Source organism: Pelophylax lessonae (assembly GCF_965119305.1).
Source record: "Pelophylax lessonae genome assembly, chromosome: 1".
Taxonomy (NCBI): Eukaryota; Metazoa; Chordata; class Amphibia; order Anura; family Ranidae; genus Pelophylax; species Pelophylax lessonae.
Window position 1 is genome coordinate 274444929 of NC_138768.1, and position 27391 is coordinate 274472319.

Sequence of the window (27391 nt, forward strand, 5' to 3'; positions counted from 1 at the left end):
CCATCAAGTGTTAGGTTCCTCCTTTCCCTGTCAAGGCCACTCTACTCGGGCGCTCAGTGCCTCCTGGGCCTTCCATCTTTAGGCGACAGTGACGCAGGATTGCAAGGCGGCCACCTGGTCGTCTGTGCACATTTTCAGAAAGTTCTATAAAGTGGATGTGTTGGCATCTGCGGATGCTTCCTTTTGGCTGCAAGGTTTTGCCGGCTGCTTTTTAAAGGACCTGGTCCTCTTTTGAGGGTGTATTGTTTTCAGGTAAGCTCCAGTTGTTCCTGGTTGAGCTCCACGTTACCTGGTTGGCTTGGTTTAGCCTTTTGGAAATTTTTTCTGCTGTTTTTCCCACCACTCATGTTTAAGACTGCTTTGGGACGTCCCAATGGTTAAGAAGATTCTGGAGCCATGTCTGTCAATGAAAGAAAGTTCAATATGGATTTTTGTCTTACTGTAAAATCCTTTTCTCTGATGTTCATTGACAGACACAGCACCCACCCCTCTATTGAGTTGGGTTATTTTTCTTCTAACGCTGCTTGCAACAAAACTGAATGCCTATAACAGAGCGTGGGAGTATATCCCCTGGGACTGCCCCATAGACATGGTAAAGCTTTTTCGTGCCTAGTGTCCTATTCCTGTAGGGGGCAGCATAACCCAATGGTTAAGCAGATTCTGGAGCTGTGTGTGTCAATGAACATCAGAGAAAAATAATTTTACACTAAGACAAAAAGCCAATTATTTTAAAAAGATGCATTACCCACAGTGTGATTTCAAGCATTTATTTCTTTTAATTTTGATAATGGCTTACAGGTAGTGAATACCTAATATTCAGTATCTCAGTAAATTTAAAATATTACATAAGACCAATAAAAGAATACAGAAATGTTGGCTTACTGAAGAGTATGTCCATGTACAGTATAGTATGCACTCAATACTTGGTCGGGGCTCCTTTTTTTTTGTATGAATCACTGCATCAATGCGGGGTGGCATGGAGGCGATAAGCCTGTGGCACTACTGAGGTGTTATGGAAGCCCAGGTTGCTTTGATAGAGGCCTTCAGTTTATCTGCATTGTTGGGACTGGTGTCTCATCTTCCTCTTGACAATACCCCACACATTCTCTATTGGGCTTAGGTCAGGCGAGTTTGTCGGCCAGTCAAGCACAGAGATACCATGATAGTTTAAACCAGGTATTGGTACTTTTGGCAGTATGGGCAGGTGCTACCTCCTGCTGGAAGATTGAAATCCGCATCTCCATAAAGCTGGTCAGCAGAGGGAAACCTAAAGTGCTCTAGAATTTCCTGGTAGAGGGTTGCGCTAACTTTGGACTTGATAAAGCACAGTGGCCCAACACCAGGAGATGACATGGCTCCCCAAATCATCAAGGAATGTGTATTAAAAAAAAAAAGAAAAAATTGCATTTCACTTGGAAATCAAGGTCCCAGAGTCTGGAGGAAGAGTGGAGAGGCACAGAATCCAAGTTGCAGGAGGTCCAGTGTGGTGATTCCAGGGTCAGTGATGATTTGGGAGCCATCAAGAAATGCTTGAAATACATCACTCTGTGTGTAAACGCATCTATATAAAATACGAGTTTAACTTTTTAAATTGAATTACTGAAATTACTTTTTGACATTTTAATTTTTTGAGATGCACCTGTAGTCAGTATGACAGTTGGGAAGCATATATCTGGTGTAATATTGAAAAAAGGTATCCAAAAAGGAAATTTATAGCCCAACTCTGGGCAACTAAAAAAAAAAAAAAAAAAGATGGCTGTGCCCACAATGCTAGGCTTAATTGCTTGTTTAGGGGAGCAAAAATGTGATTGATAATGCACTGCTCTCTATAGCTAGACCTTTCGCCCCCAAACAACCCCCCCCCCCCGCAGCCTCTTCTCTCCACGCTCTAGGAACCATAAGACAGTCCACCACCAGAGCGTGCTGGAGCACCACCTGCTGGGGAAGTGAAATATCAGAGAAGTAAAAATTTCTCCTCTCCTAGACATCACAAGAAATTAACCTTCTGTAGTTAACCTTCTGTAGTGTGGGAACCACTGCAAGGGATTCTTTTACATTCTCCCGAAAGTTGTCTTTAACCACTTAAGGACCCTTGTTTCCGGTTTGAACACCGTTTACATATGTGGGCGGGACTTGCGTATGCATTCGCTTCTGCACGCAAGCTAACAGCAATGGGGCGCTCCGTTTTTTTGTTTTTTCACTGTCCCTTTTTTAAAGAAATATTTTTTGGTCACTTTTATTCCTATTACTAGGAATGTAAACATCCCTTGTAATAGAAATAAGCAGGACAGTACCTCTTTAATGTGCGATCTGGTGTCAGAAAGACCTCAGATCTCACATCTACACTAAAAAGCAAAAAAAAAAAGTATTTCATGATGGAAAAAAATGGGCCCTTTTTAAGGCTATCTGCTGCCATAACCCCGGTATTTAATGTCAAAGTACCGACTTATATGTACAGTGGGCGGTCCGGAAGTAGTTAAGTATCGCAAAATTAAAAGTGTAGCAAAACTGCTGCTCAGATTTTTGGCTGTGGCAAACCAATCTAGTATTAATATATGACCATGTATTGAGAAGGTGCAAGAAAAAAAAAAGATATTGGGGATAAAATGGTGGGCCGAGAGGATGTTTGGGGGGGGGGGGGGGGAAGAAAATTAGAAAAGGTGGTCAGGATTGGAACAAACTTGGTGAGCATGTCCTATTCTTCTTTTTTTTTTTTTTGACTAGTATTTATATAGCACCAACAATTTACACAGTGCTTTACATATTATACATTCACATCAGTCCCTGCCCTCAAGGAGCTTACAATCTAAGGTATTCCATGGTGTGGTCAATTTTAAGGTGACATCATCCCTGTAAATGAGCCATGTGCTCATCTAGGTGTCTACAATTGCTAATGCAGGTGTACACTATAGACAATAATTTGTTTTATGCTGCATGCTTGCTTTTGTACATGGTGTGCAGGAAGGCTACAATATAGACCTGCACTCCCTGAAAACAATCCAAGATTGAATTTCTGCCTTGATAATTACACTAGGATTGGCTTACCAGGCCTGATATTACAAAGTTTGTTTTTTTGAAGTGATTTAATTGAAAACAAATATTGATAGCGCCAAATTTTAAAACCTTGGTAATAGAAGGGAACATCTGCCCGTATGAGCACTGAATTTTGTTGTCTGTGGTGGTGTTTTTCTCATCCATTGAAGGACACAGGAACTGATTAGCTGTTTGGTTATACTGCCACCTACAGGAAGATTTGACACTGCCAAAACAAAAAATTGTAGGCCAGCCCACAATAACCCCTCCTACTAACAGCAAGCCTCGGTTTTTTGCTAGTGTCCTACGGCGTATGGAGTCTTTTCTTTATTTCTGAGCTGCTGCTCCTGCTTGCAGAAACCATATGGAATTTTGATCCCTGGTCTGTTCTGTTGCCCACTTATTATGATGTGTTCACCTCTGGCTATCTTACTGTACACCTGCCAGTGGTTTGAGTTTGTGAGTACCTAAAGCTTTAAAAATCAGCGCAAACAATGAAACCTAATAAATTTGTATTGCAAGCTAAACACTAAGCTAGGAACATCGCTAAGCCTAGAAAAATTTAAAAAATTCAAAAGACAGTGCACCGTAATAAATTAAGTGTCTGTGACACATCTAATACAAATAGCAGTGAGGCTCAAAAGTCCCTTGGTAAACGGGTAAAGCCCGGTATTAGGTGAGAGAGGGTGTGTGCAAGAAACAATCCACTTTAGGTGACAATCCCTTTACCCATAAACAATTCAATGCGCTCACCTCACTGTAAGACCCCTGTATTACCAGCAGGTCATACACACTTTCTTTCCCCAGAGAAAAAGTGGAACGTGATCCTCTATAATCCACCAGCACACAGCCTTGTGAATGGTAATCCCCTGTGTGTGAGGACCAATCGTGCCTCCAGGAGAATGGTGTATCAGTGAGCCATCAAATATACATATATGGAAATAATAAGCATCTAAGTACGTACTTTATATAAAATGTGGTTTTTATTCATAAAATCGCACTTACAGAAGGTAATCTTGGTAACATGCAGAAAGAAACACACGAATAGCTCTGATCCTCTGTCTGCTCCACAAGATAGCGGGTGACGTCATTATCGTGAGGATCCTCCTCACGGTACGCATTACGTCCTACGGGACTCCGCTGACAAAGACTAACCTGTGTCTGAGGAGTTGCAGTCTGCCATCCCTCCCAAAGCTGACAAGACTATTTTGGCTATTGATACAATGATATTAAAGTCTGTGTTTTTTTTTTTTTTTTCTTTAAAAATAGCAAACATGTTGTACTTACCTGCTCTGTGCAGTGGTTTTGCACAGAGCAGACCAGATCCTCCTCTTCTTAGGTCCCTTATTGGCGCTCCTGGCCCCTCCTCTCTGCCAAGTGCTCCCAGAGCAAGCACTTAGCTATTGGGGCACCCAAGCCGCTGCTCTGTGTGTCCATTCAGACACGGAGCCGCGATTCGGCCACGTCCCCTCTCTCTCTCTCTCTCTCTCCTTATTAGCTCACTGACTATGGCACTGTGCTGCCATTTCAGCCAATGAGAAGGGAGAGGGGATGGCCGAAAACACTCCTGCAACTTCGCTGGATCGAGATGGGGCTCAGGTAAGTATTAAGGGGGCTGCTGGACACAGAAGGATTTTTTTTCTTAATCCAGAGAATGCATTAAGATATAAAAAATCTTCTGACTTTACAACCACTTTATTGTTCTAGTTCCACTTATTCCTGTCAATACACACTTCCTCTTGGGCATCTGGTTTTTAGATTTGCAAGGTTGCCACCTGATCTTTGGTTCACGCGTGTTCCAAATTCTATTAGGAGAATGTTTAAGTGATTGTAAAGTCTTGTGTGTTTTTAATAACAAGCATGTTTATACATACCACCTCTGTGCTATACACACCTCCTCTGTGAAGTGGTTTTGCACAGAGTGGCCCGGATCTTCCTCTTCTTGGGTCTCTCTTCGCTGCTCATGGGGGCAGCTGAGCTGCAGCTCTGTGTGTCTATTCCGATATGGAGCTGCCGTTCGGCCTTGCCCCCTCTCTCGTGATTGGCTAACTGACTTTGACAGCAGCGGGAGCCAATAGTGCTGCTGCTGTGTTATAGCCAATCAGGAGGGAGAATCCCAGATGGCTGAGGGACTCATGAACCTCGCTTGATAGTAAGGGGCTCAGGTAAGTATTAGGGGGGTTGTTACACACAGAAGGCTTTTTATCTTAATGCATTGAATGCATTAAGATCACCTTCTGCCTTTACAACTCCTTTCAGGTGTCATTTGATACCAGCTTTGGACATTGTCAGGGCTGGGCTCACAGCCGCTCTCTTCTCTGTGCTCAGCTGTCGGATAACTGTCAGCGCTTATTGTTTCAACAGTGGCTGACCTGGTCATCATTATCTACTCGTCAGTCCAGCCTACAGCCAGCCCCTTCTGGCTATTTAAACTGCCTTGTTCATTCCTTTCCTGCCTTCGCCTTGTCAACATATCTTGAGTTTCTTTGCTGTTTTCCCGTGAAAGACTTTGCCCAGCTGATGTCCCTTAGGGCTCTTTCACACAGGAGGACCGTTCAGATCCGCCTGTCCGTTTTTTTGGCGGATCTGAACGGTCCCCCCATGCATCTCGAAGGGGCATCGGATGTCAGCGGAGACATGTCCGCTGACATCCGATCCGTCAAATCTGGACAGATGGACACCCTATTTTCCATCAGTCCAGCGGATCGGATGAGAACGGACCGCCGGTCCGTTCCCATCCGATTCCCCCATAGAGATCTATGGGGCTGTGACAGCTGTGTCTCCGCACACAGTGCGGAGAACAGCTGTCATTCTCCTGCTCAGCGGGGGATCGGCGGATCGATCCCCCTCTGAGAAAAGCGGAGTCCGTTTGACGGACACAGTGTTTGAAAGGAGCCTTATGGTTCCTGATCCTTTCTCCTCTGCCTCTGACTATGCTGATTTCTGGTTTCCTGTTCACTGGCTCTTCTGACTTCCCGTTCTGTCTTCCGACTCCTGGCTTATGTTTTGGCCACCTTTTGCTGTTCTGTACCATTTTTTTATCATTAAAGATGTGTTTTTTTTTTTCTGCATTTTCTGTCTCTGTCTGATTCGTGGCGCCTGACGGTAGGCGAGGGCCGTGAATTCAGAAGATGCAGGCAATCCACGTAGTGGTATAATTTTTTTCCAGATTGAATGAGCAGGACCACCGCATGAATCAGTTTGCCATATTGTTACAGACGCTTCTGATCCGCCCTGCTCACCTGGATCCTCACACTGTGGCTGTTCTGGTACAACCAGTGTTGCAGGCTGTCTCTGCTGCTGCTCCAGTCTCTGTGCAGGCACCCTCCTCGAATATTACCTCTGTAAGAGGGATGTCTGGTTCTGCCCCGCGATCCAGTTCCATGCAGAGGGTTTCTCAACCAGGTTGGGATATACTTTGAGATGCTGCCCCAGGTGTTCCCCGCAGACAGAAGCAAAGTAGGCTTCATTATTTCTTTGCGTTCTGATAGTCTTGGCTTGGGCAACCCCTCTATGGGTGATGCAAAAACCCATTGTCCCAAGTTACCCTGAATTTGTGGCTTCCTTTTAAAAGGGTATTTGACGTTCCCGCTCGCTCCACTTTTGCTGCCAAGAGCCTCAAGTCCATCAGAGTACTGTTACCAATTTACGCCATTGAATTCCGTACCCTGGCAGCAGAGGTTGCTTGGAGCAATGAGGCCCTCGTGGCTGCTTTTTTTTTTTTTTTTTCTTTTTTTTTTTTTTCTCCTCATGGTCTTTCGGATAACATTAAAGATGAGATAACAGCCCGACACATACCTATGTATCTGGAGAAGTTAATCACGTTTGCCATTCTCTTTGGCTCCAGACTCCGAGAGAGACCTTCTTCTTTCAAGGAGCGCTTGCAGAAGGCGCCTATACATTTTGTCTCCGAGCTTCGCATTCCCACTCTTGCCTCCCTCACCTCCCATGCCTCCTGGTACTGAGTCCCCCAGTGAAGTAGAACCCATGCAGTTGGGCTTCACGCATTTCTCTGGAGAGGAGAGGGCCTTTAAGAGGAGGGAGAGATTGTGCCTTTATTGTGGCCAGGCAGGTCACGTATTAGTCTTGTCCTACCCATCAGGGAAACGCCCACACCTGATGTCCTGTAGGGAACAGACCTTAGGTGGCAGTTTTTTTGTCCCCAGTTATCCTGAAGGATAAGCCTCTAGTTCTGGTTACCAAGCGGTTACCCTTTCTTGGTCTGAGCCATCCAAAGATACACAGGCTCTAATCGATTCTGGGGCTGCAGGCCTGTTCATAGATGGTGCCTTTGTGTTTAAGCACTCAATTCCGCTGCAGCTTCGTGCCACTCTACTTGCCATTGAGGCTATTGATGGGAGAGTTTTACAGCCTGCGTATGTGACTCATGAGACATGAGTCATTTTCTCACCTCCTTACCCGGTACGAAGAATGTAAGGGCTGATGCATTGTCACGACAGTTTTCTTCTTCCTCCAAAATGGGAGTCGGTTCCTACTCCTGTGATACCTCTGGATTGCATTCTAGCCACTAGTCGCACTAGTCTCACTTCACCTTTGGGTGACAGAATTCTTGCTGCTTAGATCCATTCTCCTTCTGAAAAACCTTGTGACCACTGCTTTTGTCCCCAAAAATCTCGGCACTGCTTTGCTGCAGGCATACCATTCTCCCAAGGCAGCTGATCACCCTGGGAAGAATCTGCTTATCTGGTCTTTCTCAACATTTCTGGTCACCTAGTCTCTGCGCTGATGTAACCGCCTTCGTAGCTGCTTTTTTTCGTGTGTGCTCAGAGTAAGACACCACAACACCTTCCAGTGGGCCTCCTACAACCCATACCCAATAGAGAGGTCTTGCACCTACTTGTCTATGGATTTTATTGTGGAGTTTACCCAACTCCAAGGGCAATACTGTTTATGCTTATGGTGGTTGACCTGTTCTCGATGTCTTTTGTATTCCACTTAAGTTGCCTACATCCAAAGAACTGGCATCCATTTTCTCTCTGGAGATCTTTCGGTTACATAGGCTACCCAAGGTTATCTCAGGCAGGGGTATCCAGTTTGTGTCCAGGTTTTGGCAAGCCTTTTGTGCAAAGTTGGGAATTAAGCTTTCCTTCTCCTATCACCCACAGTCCAATGGGGCTGCAGAACGAGCCAACCAAGCCTTGGAGCAGTTCCTACGTTGATACATTTCTGACCACCATAACAACTGGTCAGACCTCTTACCCTGGGGGGAGTTTGCTCACAATAGTGCTGTCAACGCTGCTTCCTGATTGTCTCCATTTATGGCAAATGATGGTTTCCAGCCATCCCTGTTGCCTGACACATTTGTTCCTAAAAGAATTCCTGCGTTAGAGGAGCATCTCTGTAAACTCCGTTCCACTTGGGTGCAAGTCCAAGAGTCCTTGCGATGTGCCAGTGATGGGTACAGACTCCATGCTGACCGCCTTTGCCTTCCTACAAGGTTGGGGACAGGGTCTGGCTGTCATCTTGTAACCTCCTGACTCTGTTCCCTCACTGAAACTGACACCGTGGTATATTGGGCCTTTCCGTATTCTCTGTAAAATCAACCCAGTGGCTTCTGCATTAGACCGACCTTCCAACATGCCTATTTTAAATGTATTTTATGTTTCTTAAAACCTTTTTGGTGTGCAACCGCTTCACCACCTCGGTACCATGTCCTCGCCCTGTTGAGTACGAAATACAATCGATCATTGACTCCCGTAGGTTCCGTGGGCCCATACATTACCTTGTTCATTGGAGAGGGTGGGATCCGGAGGAACACTCTTGGTTCTCATCCTCAGACGTACATGCGCCTGTCTCCCTCCCTGCTTTCCATAGATTTTTTTTCCCCTCAAACCTGGTGCCGCTCCGAGGGGGAGGAGTCGTTGAGTAGGGGGTACTGTGAGGGCTGGGCTTGCAGCAGCTCTCTTCTCTATGCTCAGGCTGCTCAGCTGTTGGATAATTTGTCAGCACTCATTTGTTTCCTCAGTTGCTCATCTGATTATCATTATCTGCTCATCAGCCCCGCCTATGGCCAGCCCCTTCTGGCTATTTAAACTGCCTTGTTCATTCTTTCCTGTTTTTTCTGAAAGTCAACGTATCTGGAGTTTCTTCACTGTGTTCCTGTGAAAAACTTTGCCCAGCTGACGTTCCTTCTGGTTCCTGATCCTATTCCTCTGCCACTGATTTCTGATTTCCTGATAACTGGCTTGTCTGACTTCCCGTTTTATCTTTTGACCCCTGGCTTATGTTTTAACCACGTTTACTGTTCTGTACCTTTTTTTTTTTTTTTTTTTTTTTTTTTTTTTTCTTCCCCACCATTACATTTAACCACTTTACCACCGGAGGGTTTTGCGGTCTTACGTACAGGCCACTTTTTTTGAGATTCGGCACGGTGCGACTTTAACTGCCAATTGCGCGGTCGTGCGACGCCGTACCCAAACGAAATTTACGTCCTATTTTTCCCACAAACAGAGCTTTCCTTTGGTGGTATTTGATCACCTGTGCGATTTTTACTTTTTGCGCTATAAACAAAAAAATTGCTTAAATTTTGAAAAAATAACTATTTTTCACTTTTTTTTTTATATGAAATTCCCCCCAAAAAATTTAAAATTCTAAATTTTTTTACATTTTTGGCCAATTTGCTTTCTGCTACCTATGTTTGGTAAAAAAAAATCACAATAAGCGTATTTTGATTGGTTTGCGCAAAAGTTATTGCGTTTACTAACTAAGGGAAAGATTTCTGTCATTTTTGGTGGGTTTTTTTTAACGAATAATGGCGATCTGCCAATTTATTTATTTTTTTTTTTTTTTTTTTTTTTGCGGGATTGCGGCGGACAGATCAGACCCTTGACATTTTTGACACTTTTGGGGGTACCAGTGACATTACTACAGTAATCAGTGCTATACATATGCACTGTTACTGTAAAAATGACACTGGCAGGGAAGGGGTTAATTTTATTAGAGAGGGAGGGGTTAATGTATGCCTAGTGCTTACTAACGTGTGTGGGGGGAGGTGACTGAGTGACACAGGGACAAGATCGCAGGTTCAGCTATGCTGAACCCTGCAATCTGACCCTGTCTGTCACATAGGAGATCCGCCCGCTTTGTTTACACAAGCGGGCGGATCTCCAGACTCGATTCCCAGATGATCGGGGAAGAGCGGCGGTGATCACCGCCGCTCCTCCCCTGGCCCGACTCCCGCTGTGACTGAATACAGCGGGAGCGAGCCTCCGGCGGCACGCGCGCGCCGCCCACAAGGGGAGGAGTCCAGCGACGTAGGTCTACGTCGCTGGACGGGAACGAGCCACTTTGTCGCAGTACAGTCAACGTGACTGGTCCGCAAGTGGTTAAAGGTGTTTTTTTTTTTTTTTTTTTTTTTTCCTGCATTTTCTGTCTGATTCATGGTTCCTGCAGTGCTCACCCCTCAGTTGGACGTCTGAAAGTTAAAAACTTCCTGTGTCCTACAATTTATGAGAGGGAATATAGGTTTTTTGTACTTTTGTTTAATGACTGGCACAGCTCCTGGTATTCTTAAGCATTAGGTATACTGCTCCATACAGGAGTAGGATACTAGGCAGAAAAAAAATCTATTTTAGACCAGGGTGGTTCTGTGGCTAAAGCCCATCTTGATTTCAAAGCATTTGATACAGTTCCCCATAATTTTCTAATAAAAAAAAAAGTCTACAAGCTAGTTGTCCGAGTCAGCTACCTCATGGGACTAGGACACTGGAACAGAGGGTAGGCTGGCCAGGGACGTTAAGGGAGAGTAAGAAATGTTTTTTTAATCTAGTATGTCCTACCTTCTGTCATATTTTTATTTTTTTTTACATTGCCCACAGGTTTCTCTCCTACTGGGGAGGCTGCATCCGTTCTTTTAGATGCCAAGGCTTAGTAAGCTGTCCTATATGATTTTTTTTGTTTGAGGCTTCAGGTATAAGCCCCATCCCCCTCCCCCCTGTTGCTGAGTGCTGTGGATTCTCGCATAGGGTGGACCGTTGCTGAGGGCAGCGGGCGGGGGGGGGGGCTAGTGTTTCTGTAAAGTCTGGCATCATCTGCTTGCTTCCACTATGTGCTCTTGGGGAAGCACTTCCAGTAGGTACCACTGGTGGCATTGCTTCTGGAGATACTCTTCTGACCTGGTGGTCAGAGGCGGTGTTGTCACTACCAGTGAAGAGCTGCTGTCCTGACCCTTTCAGAGGATGTAGGAGCTGGATGATGCAGTTCCAGTCTGAGTGATACGGACTGGAAAGGAGAGCCTGACACCCAGCATGAGGCGTGGAAGGGTAGAGAGAACAAACGGCAGCTGCAATGGCGGTAGGTCGTAAAAGCACATCCACCCATACATATCACAGGAGCACCTAGGGGAGGGACTACAGCCACGAGGGGGGGGGGGGTCAGGCATTATTTAGCAGGTGTTATCATAGGTAAATTTTAAAAGATAGAGAGAGAGAATGTCAACCAAAATCAGAAAAAACGTGAGTAAAATGAGTAAAAGATCATGTGGTACACAGATCAGTCCTGTCAATTTCAGAAAGTGCTCCTAATGACAACTTGTTAGAAGTATAAAGGACACCTGTCCACAGAATCTTTTTTCCATTCAAACCTCACCATCATGGGCAGGATTAAAGAATGCCGAGGACAAGATACAAGAAGAAATACAAAATAACCATCAATCGCCCACAGTCTAGAGCTCCATGCAAGATTTCACCTCATGGAGTAAGGATGATCATGAGAAAAGTGAGGGATCAGCCCAGAGCTACACAGGAGTAGCTTGTGAATTCTCAAGGCAGTTGGGACCACAGTCACCAAACAAACCATTGGTAACACAATACGGCACCATGGATTGAAATCCTGCAGCATCCACACGGTCCTCCTCAAGAAGGCACATATACAGGCCCATCTGAAGCTTGCCAATGAACATCTAAATGATTCAGAGAAGGATTGAGACCAAAATTGAGCTCTTTGGCATTAATTCGATTCGCCATGTTTTTGGAAGAAGAAAAATGCTGACTATGACCCTAAGAACACCATCCCTACAGTCAAGCACAGAGGTGGAAACCTTATGCTTTGGGGCTGCTTCTCAGCTAAAGGTACAGGCCGACTTTGCCGCATTGAGGGGCCAATAGACGGGGCCATGTATTGTTAAATCTTGGATGAGAACCTTCTTCCTTTAGCCAGAAAAGTGAAGATGGGTCTTCCAGCATAACGAGGCAAAACATACCGCCAAGGCAACAAAGGAGTGGCTGAAGAAGCACATTAAGGTAATGGCGTGGCCAAGCCAATCTCCAGACCTTAATCCGATAGAAAATATATGGAGGGAGCTGAAACTTCGAGTTGCCAAGCGACAGCCAAGAAAAGTTAAGGATTTAGAGAAGATCTGTAAAGAGTGGACCAAAATTCCTCCTGAGATGTGTGCACACCTGGTAAGCAACTACAAGAAACATCTTACCTCTGTGCTTGCCAACAAGGGTTTTTCCACCATGTAGTAAGTTTGTTTTGCTTGGGGATCAAATGCTTATTTCTCTTTTCGTTTATTGATGGACACAGCTGCTCATCTTCTATGTGGGTTATACTACCCCCCCCCCCCCCCCCACAGGCGTAGGGACGCTAGGCAGAAAAAGGACTTGACTACGCCTATGGTGCAGTCCATCAGGGTATACCCCCACTCTCTGCTATAGATACTCAGTTTTTTTTTTTTCTGCCTAGTCAGGAGTAAGGGCCTAGTTCCTTGTTACGATATAACCAAGTGGCGGACTGGATAATCTAGATCCAGAGGGTCCCCCCCCAGTCTGGCCAGCGAGCGTGTGCAGACCGCAACTCTGTGCTAGGTCAGCCATGACATAGCCCCACTGAACGGGGGCTGGCCTGCGAGTTAAACTTCTCACGAGGGCGCATTTGAACTGGCTTCGGCCTGAGTCACAGCGTTCCCTCCTGGCCGACAGCACCAACATTATGATGAAGCGGTGGTCTGTCTGGAGCGGTGCCCACCATTCCTGGTGTGGTAACTAGCTGTCCCCCCTCTACCCCTGGAGGGTTTTGGGGGTGGATGTGGGCCCCTCCCTGGGACGGTCGGACCCCCGGGCTCTACTCCCAGTCAGCGTCCCCCCCCCCCCCTTTCTCGGTGGTCTTCTGCAGGCCTTTGCCCCCCATCTGCCCACAACCTTCCCCATCCTCTGCCTTTTTAGATCGGCCTGGGGTGTTGAGCTGGGGGTGGGGGGGAGCGCGCCACTAGCGAATGATTGAACCTTGGGAGGGGGATAGGCCTGGTGGGGGCGCCTGCCAGGGCCCCCCTTCCTGTTGGGATCGTTTTTTGAACTTCTGGGGGTCTCGGAGCTGTGTGGGGCTGCCATTTTCATGTAGCCTTTTATGCTAAAGATCAGCAGCCATGTTTGTGTAGCCTTAGCGGACATTTTCTTGAGGTTTCCCATTGAAAATAGTGACTGCCATATTTTTGGAGCCATATGGGCAGTGATTCAGCAGTGGGAGCCCCTCCTCGGTCTCTACTGCTGATCCCTGGATATTCCTCTTCCTGATAGCCGCATAGTGTGCAGTTCAGTGCTGTAAGTACCTGACTGGTGGTGGTGAGTCTGTAGGGTTCTCTCTCCCTCTCTGCTATTGCAGCGTTAGTGCTCTGTGCTGGGCCTTCTGGTGCCGCTGACACGGTGTGGTGTCCCTTGCAGTGTTCTACACTTATTTTTGTGTGGGTTCCCCTCTCCATTCATGGAGTCCCTGGAGTATATATTTCACCACCTGATCCCCTCTGAGGCTGACTGCACTGACAGCGGTCCTGGAGTCCTAGGTAGATTTGGTCGCGGGGAGAAAGGGGCCCCCCGCCTTCACCTGCTTCCTCTGTCTCACCAGATCCAGAATCTGATTCGCCCACAGCAGATGCGAGTTACCCTTCGGGGTCTGCGTCCACTCACCCTTCATGCTCAGATAGGGAGGATGATTCCTCTGCTCCTCTAGCCGCGCATGAAAAAGCGCTAGTCGATTCTCTGATTTGTATCAGTGCGGGAAACATTAAAGATGAATGATGTGACGCAGCATCGGAGGCGCGGGTCGCCTTTTGGCACTCACAGGTCCTCCAAAGCGGCGAAGGTGTTCCCCTTTCCCACCCTATTTCGACAATATTGTCACAAAACAGTGGGGGTGCCGAAACGCACCTTGGCACCTTGGTGTTTTGCAATGCGGTACCTTTATGAGGCTTCCCTCATTAGAAAAAAAGGACGGTTCCTCCTGTAGTGGACTCCCCGGTTTCCAGGTTGAATAAAGCTACCGTAATCCCAGCTGAAGAGTCCCCGGTCTTCTCAGATACGACTGATAAGGAGGTAAGATGCCTTGACCCACCATATGCTCACTGTGGCTGGTTCGACACTTAGCCCGGTATTTACTATTGTCCTTGTGTCGCAAGCTATGACAGAGTGGGCAAAACTTCTACGCTGGGACCTGGAGGGGAACAGCTCCCCCCCTACCTTTGCGGAGCTGGTTGGTCCAAGGGCTACAGTTTCTGAGACGCCTCTTTGGATGTGGCTTACTTGATTTCTAAATGGTCTGTCTCAGCTGTGGTCCTTCGGCGTATTATCTGGCTAAAATGCTGGTCTGCGGACCAAGCTTCTAAGAAGGCCTTATCCGATCTTCCATTTGTGGGGGGATCGCTTGTTTGGAGCTTCCTTTTGATGACCTCATCCAAGGCCTTACAGGGGGAAAGAGTACTCTTCTTTTTTCTCAGGCTTCCAAGGGTGAGTCGTCCGGTCGCTGACAGGGAGTCCTTTCTTTTCAGCTCAGAAGAGGCCTTTTCGTCCCCCCAGGGTCTCAAGACAAGGGATCTAAGCCCTTCAAAGCCTCCGTCGGGGTTCTAAGAGGCCCTGGTCCGGCAAGCCACGAGCGAGTTCTGCCAGTCCTGCGGACAAGGCTTCCTCTGCATGACGGGGGGCCCTCATCCGTATCTGGGATGGGGGGACATCTTCGCGGGTTTCTGGATCCGTGGACCTCCCTGATACAGGACAAGTGGGTCCACAAGCCATTCGCTCCGGCTACAAGATCGACTTGCGATCATAATCTTCAGACAGGTTCTTCCCTTCCAACCTGCACTTGTGCCCAGATCGCTTAGGGGATCTCTTTTGGGCAGTGCAAGACTTGTTACTTCAAGTGGTGATTCCGGTTCCGACATCGTAACGTTTTCAAAGTTTTTTTTATGCAAACCTGTTTACAGTTCCCAGGAAGGAAGGCAAGGTGCGTCCAATTCTGGATCTCAAAGCACTAAACTGCTTTGTGCGGGTACAGAAGTTCCGAATGGAATCTATTCGCACAGTGGTGGCATCCCTACATCGGGGAGATTTCCTCGCCTCCATCGACATCAAGGAAGCCTACCTACACCCAATCTGTCAGCCACCAGGGCTTCCTCCGCTTTGCTGTGGGCAAGGAGCATTATCAGTTTGTGGCATTACCCTTTGGTCTTGCCTCCGCTCCTCGGGTCTTCACAAAAGTATTGGCCCCGGTGCTAGCATTGCTGCGTCAGCGGGGGATAATGTTACTGGGGTATCTGGACAATCTGCTTTTTCGAGCAGAGTCTTCGACTGCTCTGTTGGACAACTTGGAGATTAGTTTGCGAACTCTGAGGGAGTAAAGTTGGATTCTGAATCTTCAGAAGTCTGCTCTGGTTCCGTCCACAAGCCTGGACTATCTGGGTCTGACTCTTGACTCGGCCTCAGCCAGAGTGTTTCCTCCTCTGGAAAAACTTCAGAAATTGCAGGAGGCAATTCAGCTTCTGCTGTCCAGCAGACAGTCATCTCTTTGGTCTTGCATGCGGTTACTGGGCCTGATGGGGTTTACCTTTTTGAGGCTGTTCCATTTGCACAGTTCCACACGAGATCTCTCCAAAAAGAGATTCTGGTGAAATGCAACAGTCTCTAGACAATCTGATCCTGTTGAGCTGGAGTACGAGGGGGTCCCTGGTTTGGTGGCTTTGTTCTCCGGCACTTCGTCGGGGCAAATTGTTTCTTTCCCTGTACTGGACAGTCCTCACCACGGACGCCAGCCTGTCCGGGTGGGGAGGCGTCCTCGGCACAGTGTGTGCTCAGGGGGTCTCGAATCTGGAAGAGTCCAGGCTACTATCCATGTACTGGAACTCGGAGCGATCAGACTGTGGATCATTGGACATGTCGTCGTCTTCAGGGGTGCCCGGTACGGATTCAATCAAACAATGCCACGGCTGTGGCCTATGTCAATCACCAAGGGGGCACGAGAAGTAGCCGGCATTCTAAGGTGGGCAGAACAATCTGTTCCAGCCCTCTCTGCTTCACACAATCCAGGGGTGGAAAATTGGCAGGTGGATTACCTCAGTCGACAGGCGTGTTGGACCAGGGGGATGGTAACTTCATCCGGAGGTGTTTTTTCAGTTGCCTCCGGTGGAATACTCTTGAGGTGGATCTGTTGGCCTCTCGCCTCAACAGAAAACTTCAGAGGTTTGTGGCACGGTTTTGGGATCCTCTAGCCGATGCCACAGACTCATTTGTGACTCCTTGGAGTCTGTATCGTCTGATTTATGCTTTTGCTCTCAAACTTCTGCCGAGACTCCTGCACATGATCGAGTCAGAAGAGATTCCGGTCATCCTAGTGGCTCCAGACTGGCCTCACTGGTCTTGGTATGGCTGGTCACCAATGCTCCTTGGAGACTTCCTCTCAGGAAAGAGCTGTTGGCGCAAGGGCCAATCTTCCATCCTGCTTTACAGTCGCTGGCTTTGGCGGCATGACTGTTGAAAGCCAGGTGCTAGAGGCTGGAGGGTTCTCTGATTGGGTGATTCTTACGCTGTTAAAAGCTAGAAAATCTACTTCTAGGAAGATTTGCCATCGTACTTGGAAGACATTGCGTGCTGTGAATCCCTCAGGGTTCACTGTAACTTCTTTTTGGGGACTCCTGATCTTAGTTTTCCTCCAACGAGGGGTTGAGCAGTGCCTGGCCTTGAGTACCTTCAAGGGCCAGGTTTCGGCTTTGGCGATTTTTCTTTTAATGTCCATGGGCCACACACTCCTTGGTGCGTACCTTTTTTCTCCAGGGAGTGAGACAATTGGTTCCTCTAGTGCGGTCTCCATTGCCGCCGTGGGACCTCAATTTGGGGTTTGTCAGTTCTACGGAAGCTTCCCTTCAGGAGGTTCCCCTGCTTACATTTGTCCCAGGAGGTGGCCTTTTTGGTGACTATTACTTCTGTGTGCAGGATGTCAGAGCTGGTGGCACTGACTTGTCCGCCTTACCAGGTGGTTTTTCATCCATGTCCATCGTTCCTTCCAAAGGTCGTCTCTGATTTTTAATTTGAATGAAGACATAGTGTTGCCCTCCCTGCCTTGCATTCCCTGGATGTCGTTCAGGCAATGAGGTGTACCTCGCAGCTACGGAGTCTCTTAGAAAGTCGAACTCCCTATTTGTCCTCACTGATGGACCTTGCAAAGGGTTGGCTGCTGCTACTGTGACCATTTCCAGATGGATCAGACAGACTGTGGTTCAGGCTTATTCCATTAAGGGTCCGGTTCCTCCATTCCCTCTTCAGGCACACTCTATTTGGGGGCTTAGTGCCTCCTGGGCCTTCCGTCATCAGGCGTCAGTGATGCAGGTTTGCAAGGCGGCCACCTGGTCGTCTGTGCACACGTTCACAAAGTTTTATAAGGGGATTGTGTTGGCACCTGCAGATGCTTCCTTCTGCTGTAAGATTTTGCAGGCCGCTGTTTAGAGGACTTGGTCCTCTTTGAGGGTGTGTTAATTTTTTTTCCCAGGTGAGCTACAGTTTTATGCTTGAGCTACATGTTACTTGGTTGGCTATGTTTAGCTTTGGGAAGTAATTTTTTTCTTTTTTTTTTTTTTTTTTTTTTTTTTTTTTCTTGCTGTTCCTACCCCTCATGTTTGACACTGCTTTGGGAAGTCCAACAAAGTCAAGAAGATGGGGAGCTGTATCTGAATGAATGAAAGAGAAAATTGGATTTTTGACTTGCCGTAAGATACATTTCTCTGATGTTCATTGACAGACACAGCACCCACCCCTCTATGGAGCTGGGTTTTTTCTCTTCTGACACTGCTTGTAACAAAACTGAGTACCTAATAGTGAGTGGGAGTATACTCCCTGGGACTGCCCCATAGCTGTAATCAAGTTATTTTCTGTCTAGTGTCCTACTCCTGTAGGGGGGGGGGAGTATAACCCACATAGTCAAGAAGATGAGGAGCTGTGTCTGTCAATGAACATCAGAGAAATGGATTTTACGGAAAGTCAAAAATCCAATTTTTACTCACTGAACTGCAACCGTAATTTATAACTTTTTTTTTTTTTTTTTTCTTTTTTTTTTTTTTGTGTGTTGTGGATTTTTGGTTGATATTCTGTCTCTATCATTTTAAAATACACCCGTGATAAGAATTCCAGACCATTTTATTTATTTGTAATTGGGCAAACTTACAAAATCTGCAGGGGATCGAATAATTATACCCCCCCCCCCCCTCCACTGTGTGTGTGTGTGTGTGTGTGTGTGTGTGTGTGTGTGTGTGTGTGTACAGTATCTAACAAAAGGGAGTACACCCCTCACAATTTTTGTGAATATTTTATTATCTTTTCATGTGACAACTGAAGAAATGACCTTTTGCTACAATGTAAAGTAGTGAATGTACAGCTTGTATAACAATGTAAATTTGCTGTCCCCTCAAAAAATAACACACAGCTATTAATGTCTAAAATGCTGGCAACAAAAGTGAGTATGCCCCTAAGTGACCATGTCCAATTTGGGCCCAAAGTGTCACTATTTTGTGTGGCCACCATTATTTTCCAGCACTGTTTTAACCCCCTTGGGCATGGAGTCCACTAGAGCTTCACAGGTTGCCACTGTAGTCCCCTTCCACTCATCACGGAGCTGGTTGCCACTGTAGTCCCCTTGCACTCATCACGGAGCTGGTGGATGTTGGAGACCTTGCGCTCCTCCACCTTCCATTTGAGGATGCCCCACAGATGCTCAATAGGGTTTAGGTCTGGAGACATGCTTGGCCAGTCCCATCAACTTTACCCTCAGCTTCTTTAGAAAGGCAGTGGCAATCCTGAAGGTGTGTTTGGGGTCGTTATTGTTGGAATACTGCCCTGCGGCCCAGTCTCAGGAAGGAGGGGAATCATGCTCTGCTTCAGTACATCACAGTACATGTTGGCATTTATGGTTCCCTCGGTGAACTGTAGCTCCCCAGTGCCAGCAGCACTAATGCAGCCCCAGACCATGACACTCCCACCATCATGCTTGACTGTAGGCAAGACACTCTTGTCTTTGTACTTCTCACCTGGTTGCCGCCACACATGCTTGACACCATATGAACAAATTAGGTTTATCTTGGTCTCATCAGACCACAGGGTATAGTTCCAGTAATCCTTGTCCTTAGTCTGTTTGTCTTCAGCAAACTGTTTGCAGGCTTTCTTGTGCATCACCTTTTTAGAAGAGGCTTCCTTCTGGAATGACAGCCATGCAGACCAATTGTATGCAGTGTGCGGCATATGGCCTGAGCACTGAGAGGCTGACCCCCCACACCCCTTCAACCTCTGCAGCAATGCTGGCTGCACTCCTACGTCTATTTCCCAAAGACAGCCTCTGGATATGACGCTGCGCGCGTGCACTCAACTGCTTTGGTTGACCATGGCAAGGCCTGTTCTGAGTGGAACCTGTCCTGGTAAACTGCTGTATGGTCTTGGCCACCGTGCTGCAGCTCAGTTTAAGGGTCTTAGCAATCTCCTTATAGCCTAGGCCATCTTTATGTAGGGCAACCATTCTTTTTTTCAGATCCTCAAGAGTTCTTTGCCGTGAGGTGCCATGTTGAACTTCCAGTGACCAGTATGAGAGAGTGAGAGCGATCAAACCAAATTTCACACCTGCTCCCCATTCACATCTGAAATCTTGTAACGCTAACGAGTCACATGACACCGGGGAGGGAAAATGGCTAACTGGGCCCAATGTGGACATTTTCACTTAGGCAACCCACTTTTGTTGCCAGCGGTTTAGAAATGAATGGCTGTGTGTTGAGTTATTTTGAGGGGACAGCAAATTTACACTGTTATACAAGCTGTACACTTACTACTTTATATTGTAGCAAAGTGTAATTTCTTCAGTGTTGTCAATTGAAAAGATATAATAAAATATTTACAAAAATGTGAGGGGTGTACTCACTTTTATATGATACTGTATATGTAATATGTAATGGGGGGTTTTCGATGGACGGACCAGTCATTGTTTTCCCTGTAATGTATCTTGGTGCAGCGAATTAAAAAAAAATTTGGGAAAATGTGTGATGGCCGATCAACAATGAAAAATCCCATTTATTGCCAGCCAAAGCTGTAAGGTATTTGGGATATGTGATAGTCTCCACTCAGGCAAAAATATTCCTCCCCAGAGAAAAAGTAAAGAAACTGATCAAGGAATTTTTTTACCAGTGACAGCCCCAACTGTCTCAGAGGAAATGTGGTGAACCGCCTGGCACCCCGCCTGGGTGCCTCCACCAAGATAGAACTTCTACCATTCTGGAACCAGGAACAAGGTATTATAGCTAAGAAATTTACCCAGGAATTTGAGAACACTAGCTTAGGTGCCAACTGGAGCTCCTCTATTGTAAATTCACACAGAATTTATACCACGCAAAATCCTAAACAATGCAAACTTTAAACAGTAATATCAGTACATCTAACTGTACATCTAATGAACAGCTTACAGTAACTTAATGAAATGGTGATTAACAGTAAGCCAGGCACCCAAGACCAGGTTTGATAAGGCAGGGAGCCCACCCCAGATAGTCTGGCACCAGTACTCTATTAATTTAAGAAGACCCAGGGCTGTCCAAATCTTGTTAACCAACTTTCTTTTTACTTCTATCTTCTTACTGAGTTTCAAATTGGCAGAGACCATCGTGGCTTCCTTGGCTGTTAAATGTGGCAATAAAATGTCATCTTGCATTACATAACAGGACATCTTCCAGAATGCTTGTAGCTCCCTCAATTGCCAGGGCCCATCGACCAGTAGCATCTGCCATGAGTCTGTGATGAGCCAGTCCCCTATTGGCAATAGGCAGCTAGGCCTTTAACATGGATCCTAGGCTCAGTCTGTGTGTCTTGGGGAGATGTGGACTTGAATCCAAAGTAACATTATTCCAAGGGTCCCCCCAGCATACACCCCACAAAGAGCAGTGTTCCCTAACAAGCCAGGACCCACAGTCAGTAGGCAAGAGGCTAGCCTGCAGTCCCCTCCAAAAGCCCCTGTTCTGAGTGAGTTTGTCACACCTTGCCATAACTGATCTTTAGGGCAGCAACATGGTCAAGAAGCTTCCCTACTTTTGCCACTACAGGATGGATTAGTTATCTCTCCCCCCCCCCCCCCAAAAGTAAGTATTTCTTCTTACATATCCTACATATCCTTTCGGTGGTGTCCTGGAAGATGACTTGAGAAAATAAGGAAACGGAGTTTAACTGGTAACAAGATTTCTAGGAATCTTCTAGGACAGCATGGATTCTCCCCATGTGCATAATTTTTAATAATAATAATTTATTATTTATTTAATAATTTTAGAGTTGTATATTTTAAAACCAGTTATCTTTTCTCTACTTTTTGCATTACTGAGGCACAAGGGGGAGCTGTTCTTTTTAATGCTAGACTGGAAAGATTCCTAGAAATTGAGTTACTAGGTTGCGAACTATATTTTTGTGGTGTTCTCAGCTGTCTCTGAATGGTACCACATATTCCTACAATTGTCTTGTTTTTGTTTGCAGCTGTATGAAAAATATGATGTGCAATTCATCTGTAATAAATGTATCTATTATTTTACAGAGTACCAGTCCTGAAACCCTCTACTGATTTGATACCAAAGAACTGTTTCCGAGCAAACGAACCTAGGCTTCAGTTTAATGTGTCGTCATGGCAAGAATGTATATCAGCTTTATCGAACCATGCAAACAGTTTATTCTTGGAGGAAGCTGGTGGTGACCTTGAGCCTTCATGCGATTTATTCAACAAGCAGAGCACAGATGACATGTCGTCACACTGTTTGCCTTTTCAGCGACAAGCAAATCTCCTCTGTCTATCTACTGAGCAAACCAGGGGTGTTGAGCTTCCACTGTCTTTGTCAGCTGAGCAAACCATTAAACTTGGCCCTCTGCACTGTCTATCCATTGAGCAGGATAATGATCTTGAGCCTCCAAACTTTTTGTCCAATGAGCCTACCAACAATCTTCTCTCTCTTGATTCTATATGTTTTTTATCCACCAAACAAGGCAAAGAATTTGGGCCTTCGTGTGTGTCTGGTCAAGAAGATGCACTCGGACCAACCCACTCTTTGCCTTTTAACCGAGGCAATGGTCATGGACTTCCTTGTCAACTGTCCACTGAACAAGACTATGGTCTTGGACCTTCCTGCAGTTTGCCTACTGAGCAAGGTGATGGTCTTGCCCATTCATGTGGTGAGTCCATTGAACAGGACATTGGTCTTGATCCTCTGTACAATTTATCTAACAAGCAACATATTGATGTCAAGCCTTTGCATTCTTTGATTGCTCACAAGAATGTTCCTCAATTTCCTCTCTGTTTGACCCTAGAGAAAATGGAGGATCTTGGACATTCAGAGGTTTTGTCTCATGAGCAAGGTGATGGCCTGAAAACTTCATGTTTTTTGTCTCCTGAACAAGCGGATATTCTTGGGGCTCCACTCCTTGTATCTGGTCAAAAAGAATTAAAATTTTCACCTTGCAACTTGCCAATTCTACAAGACAGTCTTGAACCTCCATGCCTTCTGATACCATCCAAGACTCAGGCTTGTCCTTTTGAAAAGAGAGAGAATCTGCCTATTCCTCATGCCAAAGCTGAGAATCAAAACCAGGAACATGAGGTGAGGATAAAACAAGAACATCTAAGACATTCTCACTACAGGAGAAAAGTCTGCTTATGATGCTAAATAAATGTTAAAACCATAAGTAAATAGGCATTGTGTGTTTTCTAGTATGTTTTGGTTGATAGTCCAACAGTAGCCTAAACTTTTATTTGTTGGTACAGCAGGAATGGATTAAAACCTCCATCAGTTTTTATTGCTGTCAAGGTCTCTGATTTAAGTAATTCTCTCAGTTCTTATTCTTACACTCATCACCTGTAATCTGAAATAAAATAAATCCCCTTCCTCTTGGGTACACAGACAGCAATGATATCCTAGAGCAATGATATTGTAGAGCTAGAAGCTGTCCATACATGGGTAGTAGGCTGTACCTGAACCAAAAAAAAACTGACCCGTTTTCCCCCATCCATGCATTTGGTGTGGATACGAGAATCCTCCTTGCTGTGTCTTTGTAGTCTGACAGTAGGGAGACTCCCCACTGTTAAAATACACTGAAATGTTCCAGCAGCCCTGTGGACTAGAAATAGCCATATTGACTGTTTTAATAGGTTTTCTTCTGTGTCCCTTGTTTGAGACAAATTTTGGGTTGTTCCTTCCTATTTTGGCTATGGGACAAAAAAATGAAGGTAAATCTCCCCAATGGGACACAGATGACAAAAACGGACAAGGGTTATAAGCCTCCCTTACTCTATTCAAAACGAAGAAAAAAAAAAAAAAAAACTTTTGCCTATAGTTCTACTTTATTCATTGCTGGGATTCATGTAATCACTGCCCATTCAACATAATGGTTTAAAACCATTACAAATAAAAACTTTTAAATGGTAATGAGTTTATACCAGCTGAAATGGGTATGACTTGATATAGTGAGGAAAGGGTACTCTACTGTACATGAGAATATGCTCCAAAGATTGATTTTCTGAAATGAGCTAATCTATTGACTGCAGAGCTTAAAGTCTGACTCCGCAGAGGGCTTGTCAGACCACTGTTTCCACACAGAGTGCAGTGCCTCATAGCTGAAGACTACTAGCAGGACACAGGCTGATTTTCTGCGGTAGAGCTGATTTATATAGCACATAGAAGGAAGACCTTTCACAATTTTCAGCTGCACATTTTAAATACTGCTTTCTGACCTTTAATTGGACTTTAATGTTTAGCCTAAATAATATTCTGGTCCAGAGTAAATGTAACTTCTGATCATAAAAACAAAATTCAATGATTTGCAAGTCTGATAAACCAATCAAAAACCCATCAAATGTTTAAACTGACAAAATGTACAATTTAAAAGGTAACTTAATGGCTGCAGCACGTCTTAAAAAATTTGGGACAGGGCAACAGAAGGTTGGCATAGTTGAAAAAAATAAAATAAACAAATTTAGGTTAATTGGCAATGGGTCAGTAACCTGATTGGGTGTAAAAAGGCCATCTTGGAGTCAGCGTATCAGAAGTAAAGATTAGTAGAGGTTCACTAATTGTCAAACAATGTCAGAATAACGTTCTTCAGCGTAAAATTGCAAACACTTTAAATATATCATCATCTACAGTACATAATATCAAAAGATCCTGAGAATCTGGAGAAATCTGTGTGCAAGGGACAAGGCAAAAACGCATATCTGACGCCTGTGATCTTCGAGCCCTCAGGCGGCACTGCATTAAAATTGAGCATGAGTCTGTGATGAGTTAATTTATGTAAAAATGAAATGGCGCAATATAGGAGCGTGAATGGCATAATCTCCCCAAGGAGTTCATCTAATCTAATGGCCATGAAGTCCAATATGTCTAATCCATCGGTTGTCTGCATATATGGCCAAAAGAGCACATATAGTAGGCAGCTGCACCAAAGAGACAATCAATCTCGGAAATATAGTAAAAAGACACAAGGGGATGCCATCTAAGTGCAGTATTAGTAGTAAGCTTTAATGAAACCGCCAAATGGGAACTCGCATAAAACGGAGGTAGTGCACTTGTCAGTGGATAGAAGAATGTTACAGGGATCAGTCAGCCCAGCGAGACACTTCACTAGCTGTCGGCGTGATGGAGAAAGCCGTCAGACTACTTGGCAGGCAAAGCAGGAAGTCTCGGAAACCACCAGTGAGGGCGGAACGAAGTTGCATCATCATTAGGTGGCCTGTAACTATGGTAACGTGCTTCAGACCAAAGGTTGATAAAGAAGCCTCTGAGCTTTGAAACTCAATACTATGGTTACGGGCCTTTCCCTGGTGTCCCGTCCCTTCCGGTTTCACGCTCTGTGGTGGTTTCTTAAACTTCTTGCTTTGGCTGCTGAGCTGTCCCATGGCTTTTTCCACTACGCCAGCTGCTATTGAAGTATCTCCCTGGGCTGACTGATCCCTGTAACATTCTTCTATCCAAGGACAAGCACATTATCTGTTTTATGTGAGTGCCCATTTGGCGGTTTTATTAAAGCTTTCTTTCAGCAAAGTTACAGTACAATAGTAATGGTTCCCAGAAAATACTGAAACAATAAAGCACTCACTACAAATACACCCCCTTAGAAACATAGAACGTGTCGGCAGATAACCGTTTGGCCCATCTAGTCTGCCCAATATATCTGAATCCTATGAATAGTCCCTGGCCCTATCTTATATGAAGGATAGCCTTATGCCTATCCCATGCATGCTTAAACTCCTTCACTGTATTTGCAGCTACCACTTCTGCAGGAAGGTTATTCCATGCATCCACTACTCTCTCAGTAAAGTAATACTTCCTCATATTACTTTTAAACCTTTGCCCCTCTAATTTAAAACTGTGTCCTCTTGTGGTAGTTTTTCTTCTTTTAAATATGCTCTCCTCCTTTACCGAGTTGATTCCCTTTATGTATTTAAAAGTTTCTGTCATATCCCCTCTGTCTCTTCTTTCTTCCAAGCTATACATGTTAAGGTCCTTTTAAACTTTCCTGGTAAGTTTTTTTTTTTTTCTTTTTTTTTTTTTTTTCCTGCAATCCATGTACTAGTTTAGTAGCTCTTCTCTGAACTCTCTCTAGAGTATCTATATCCTTCTGGAGATATGGCCTCCAGTACTGCGCACAATACTCAAGTGAGGTCTCACCAGTGTTCTGTACAGCGGCATAAGCACTTCTCTCTTTCTACTGCTTATACCTCCCTATACATCCAAGCATTCTGATGGCATTTCGTGCTGCTCTATTACATTGTCTTCCCACCTTTAAGTCTTCTGAAATAATTACTCCTAAATCCCTTTCCCTCAGATACTGAGGTCAGGACTGTGTCAAATATTCTATATTCTGCCCTTGGGTTTTTACGCCCCAGGTGCATTATCTTGCACTTATCCACATTAAATTTCAGTTGCCAGAGTTCTGACCATTGTTCTAGTTTTCCTAAATCCTTTTCCATTTGACATTTCCCTCCAGGAACATCAACCCTGTTACATATCTTTGTGTCATCAGCAAAAAGACAAACCTTACCATCGAGGCCTTTTGCAATATCACTTATGAAGATATTAAACAAAATTGGTCCCAGTACAGATCCCTGAGGTACCCCACTGGTAACATGACTTTGTTCTGAATGTTCTCCATTGACTACAACCCTCTGTTGTCTGTCACTCAGCCACTGCCTAATCCACTCAACAATATGGGAGTCCATGCTCAATGACTGCAGTTTATTGATAAGTCTTCTATGTGGGACAGTGTCAAAAGCCTTACTAAAATCTAGATATGCAATGTCTACTGCACCTCCACCGTCTATTATTTTAGTCACCCAGTCAAAAAAATCTATAAGATTTGTTTGACATGATCTCCCTGAAGTAAACCCATGTTGTTTTTCATCTTGCAATCCATGGGATTTAAGATGCTCCACAATCCTATCCTTTAATATGGTTTCTATTAATTTGCCTACTATTGATGTCAGACTCACTGGTCTATAGTTGCTCGATTCCTCCCTACTACCTTTCTTGTGAATGGGCACGACATTTGCCAATTTCCAATCTTCCGGGACGACTCCTGTTACTAATGATTGGTTAAATAAATCTGTTAATGGTTTTGCCAGCTCACCACTAAGCTCTTTTAATAATTTTGGGTGTATCTCAATCCCTTAGTTGGGATTGTGTCTTTTTACTATTCTGTAATGGGCATCATGGCATGGGCTCAGGAATTTTTTTTTTTTTTTTGCAACCATGGGTGCTGCATCCTCCGGATTCTTACCAGTGCTCAGTTCAAAGCTTGCATCTCTGATGGTATGGGGGTGCATTAGTGTGTATGGGATGGGCAGTTAGAGCATTCGGAAAGGCACCATCAGTATTGAGATATAATCTAGGTTTGAGAGCAGCATTTGCTCCCATCCAGTCTTTCAGGGCGGAGGCCTGGCATATTTCAACAGTGCAATGCTAAACCGCATCTATGACTGCAGCATGGCTTTGTAGTAGAGTCTGGGTGCTTAACTGACCTGCCTGCAGCCAAGACCTTTCACCAATTGAAAATGTTTGGCGCATCTCAAAACGAAAAATACATCAAAG

The 27391-nt window shown here is 45.3% G+C and overlaps 1 protein-coding gene across 1 annotated transcript in view; it reads left to right on the forward strand.

Annotated features, from left to right (window-relative positions):
* PRR14L (proline rich 14 like) overlaps nt 1-27391 on the forward strand; it is a 78167-nt gene that overhangs the window by 40987 nt on the left and 9789 nt on the right. Inside the window, exon 5 of the mRNA XM_082263281.1 lies at nt 21856-22909. Coding sequence (XP_082119407.1) covers nt 21856-22909 — 1054 coding nt within the window. The remainder of the gene's footprint in view (nt 1-21855; nt 22910-27391) is intronic.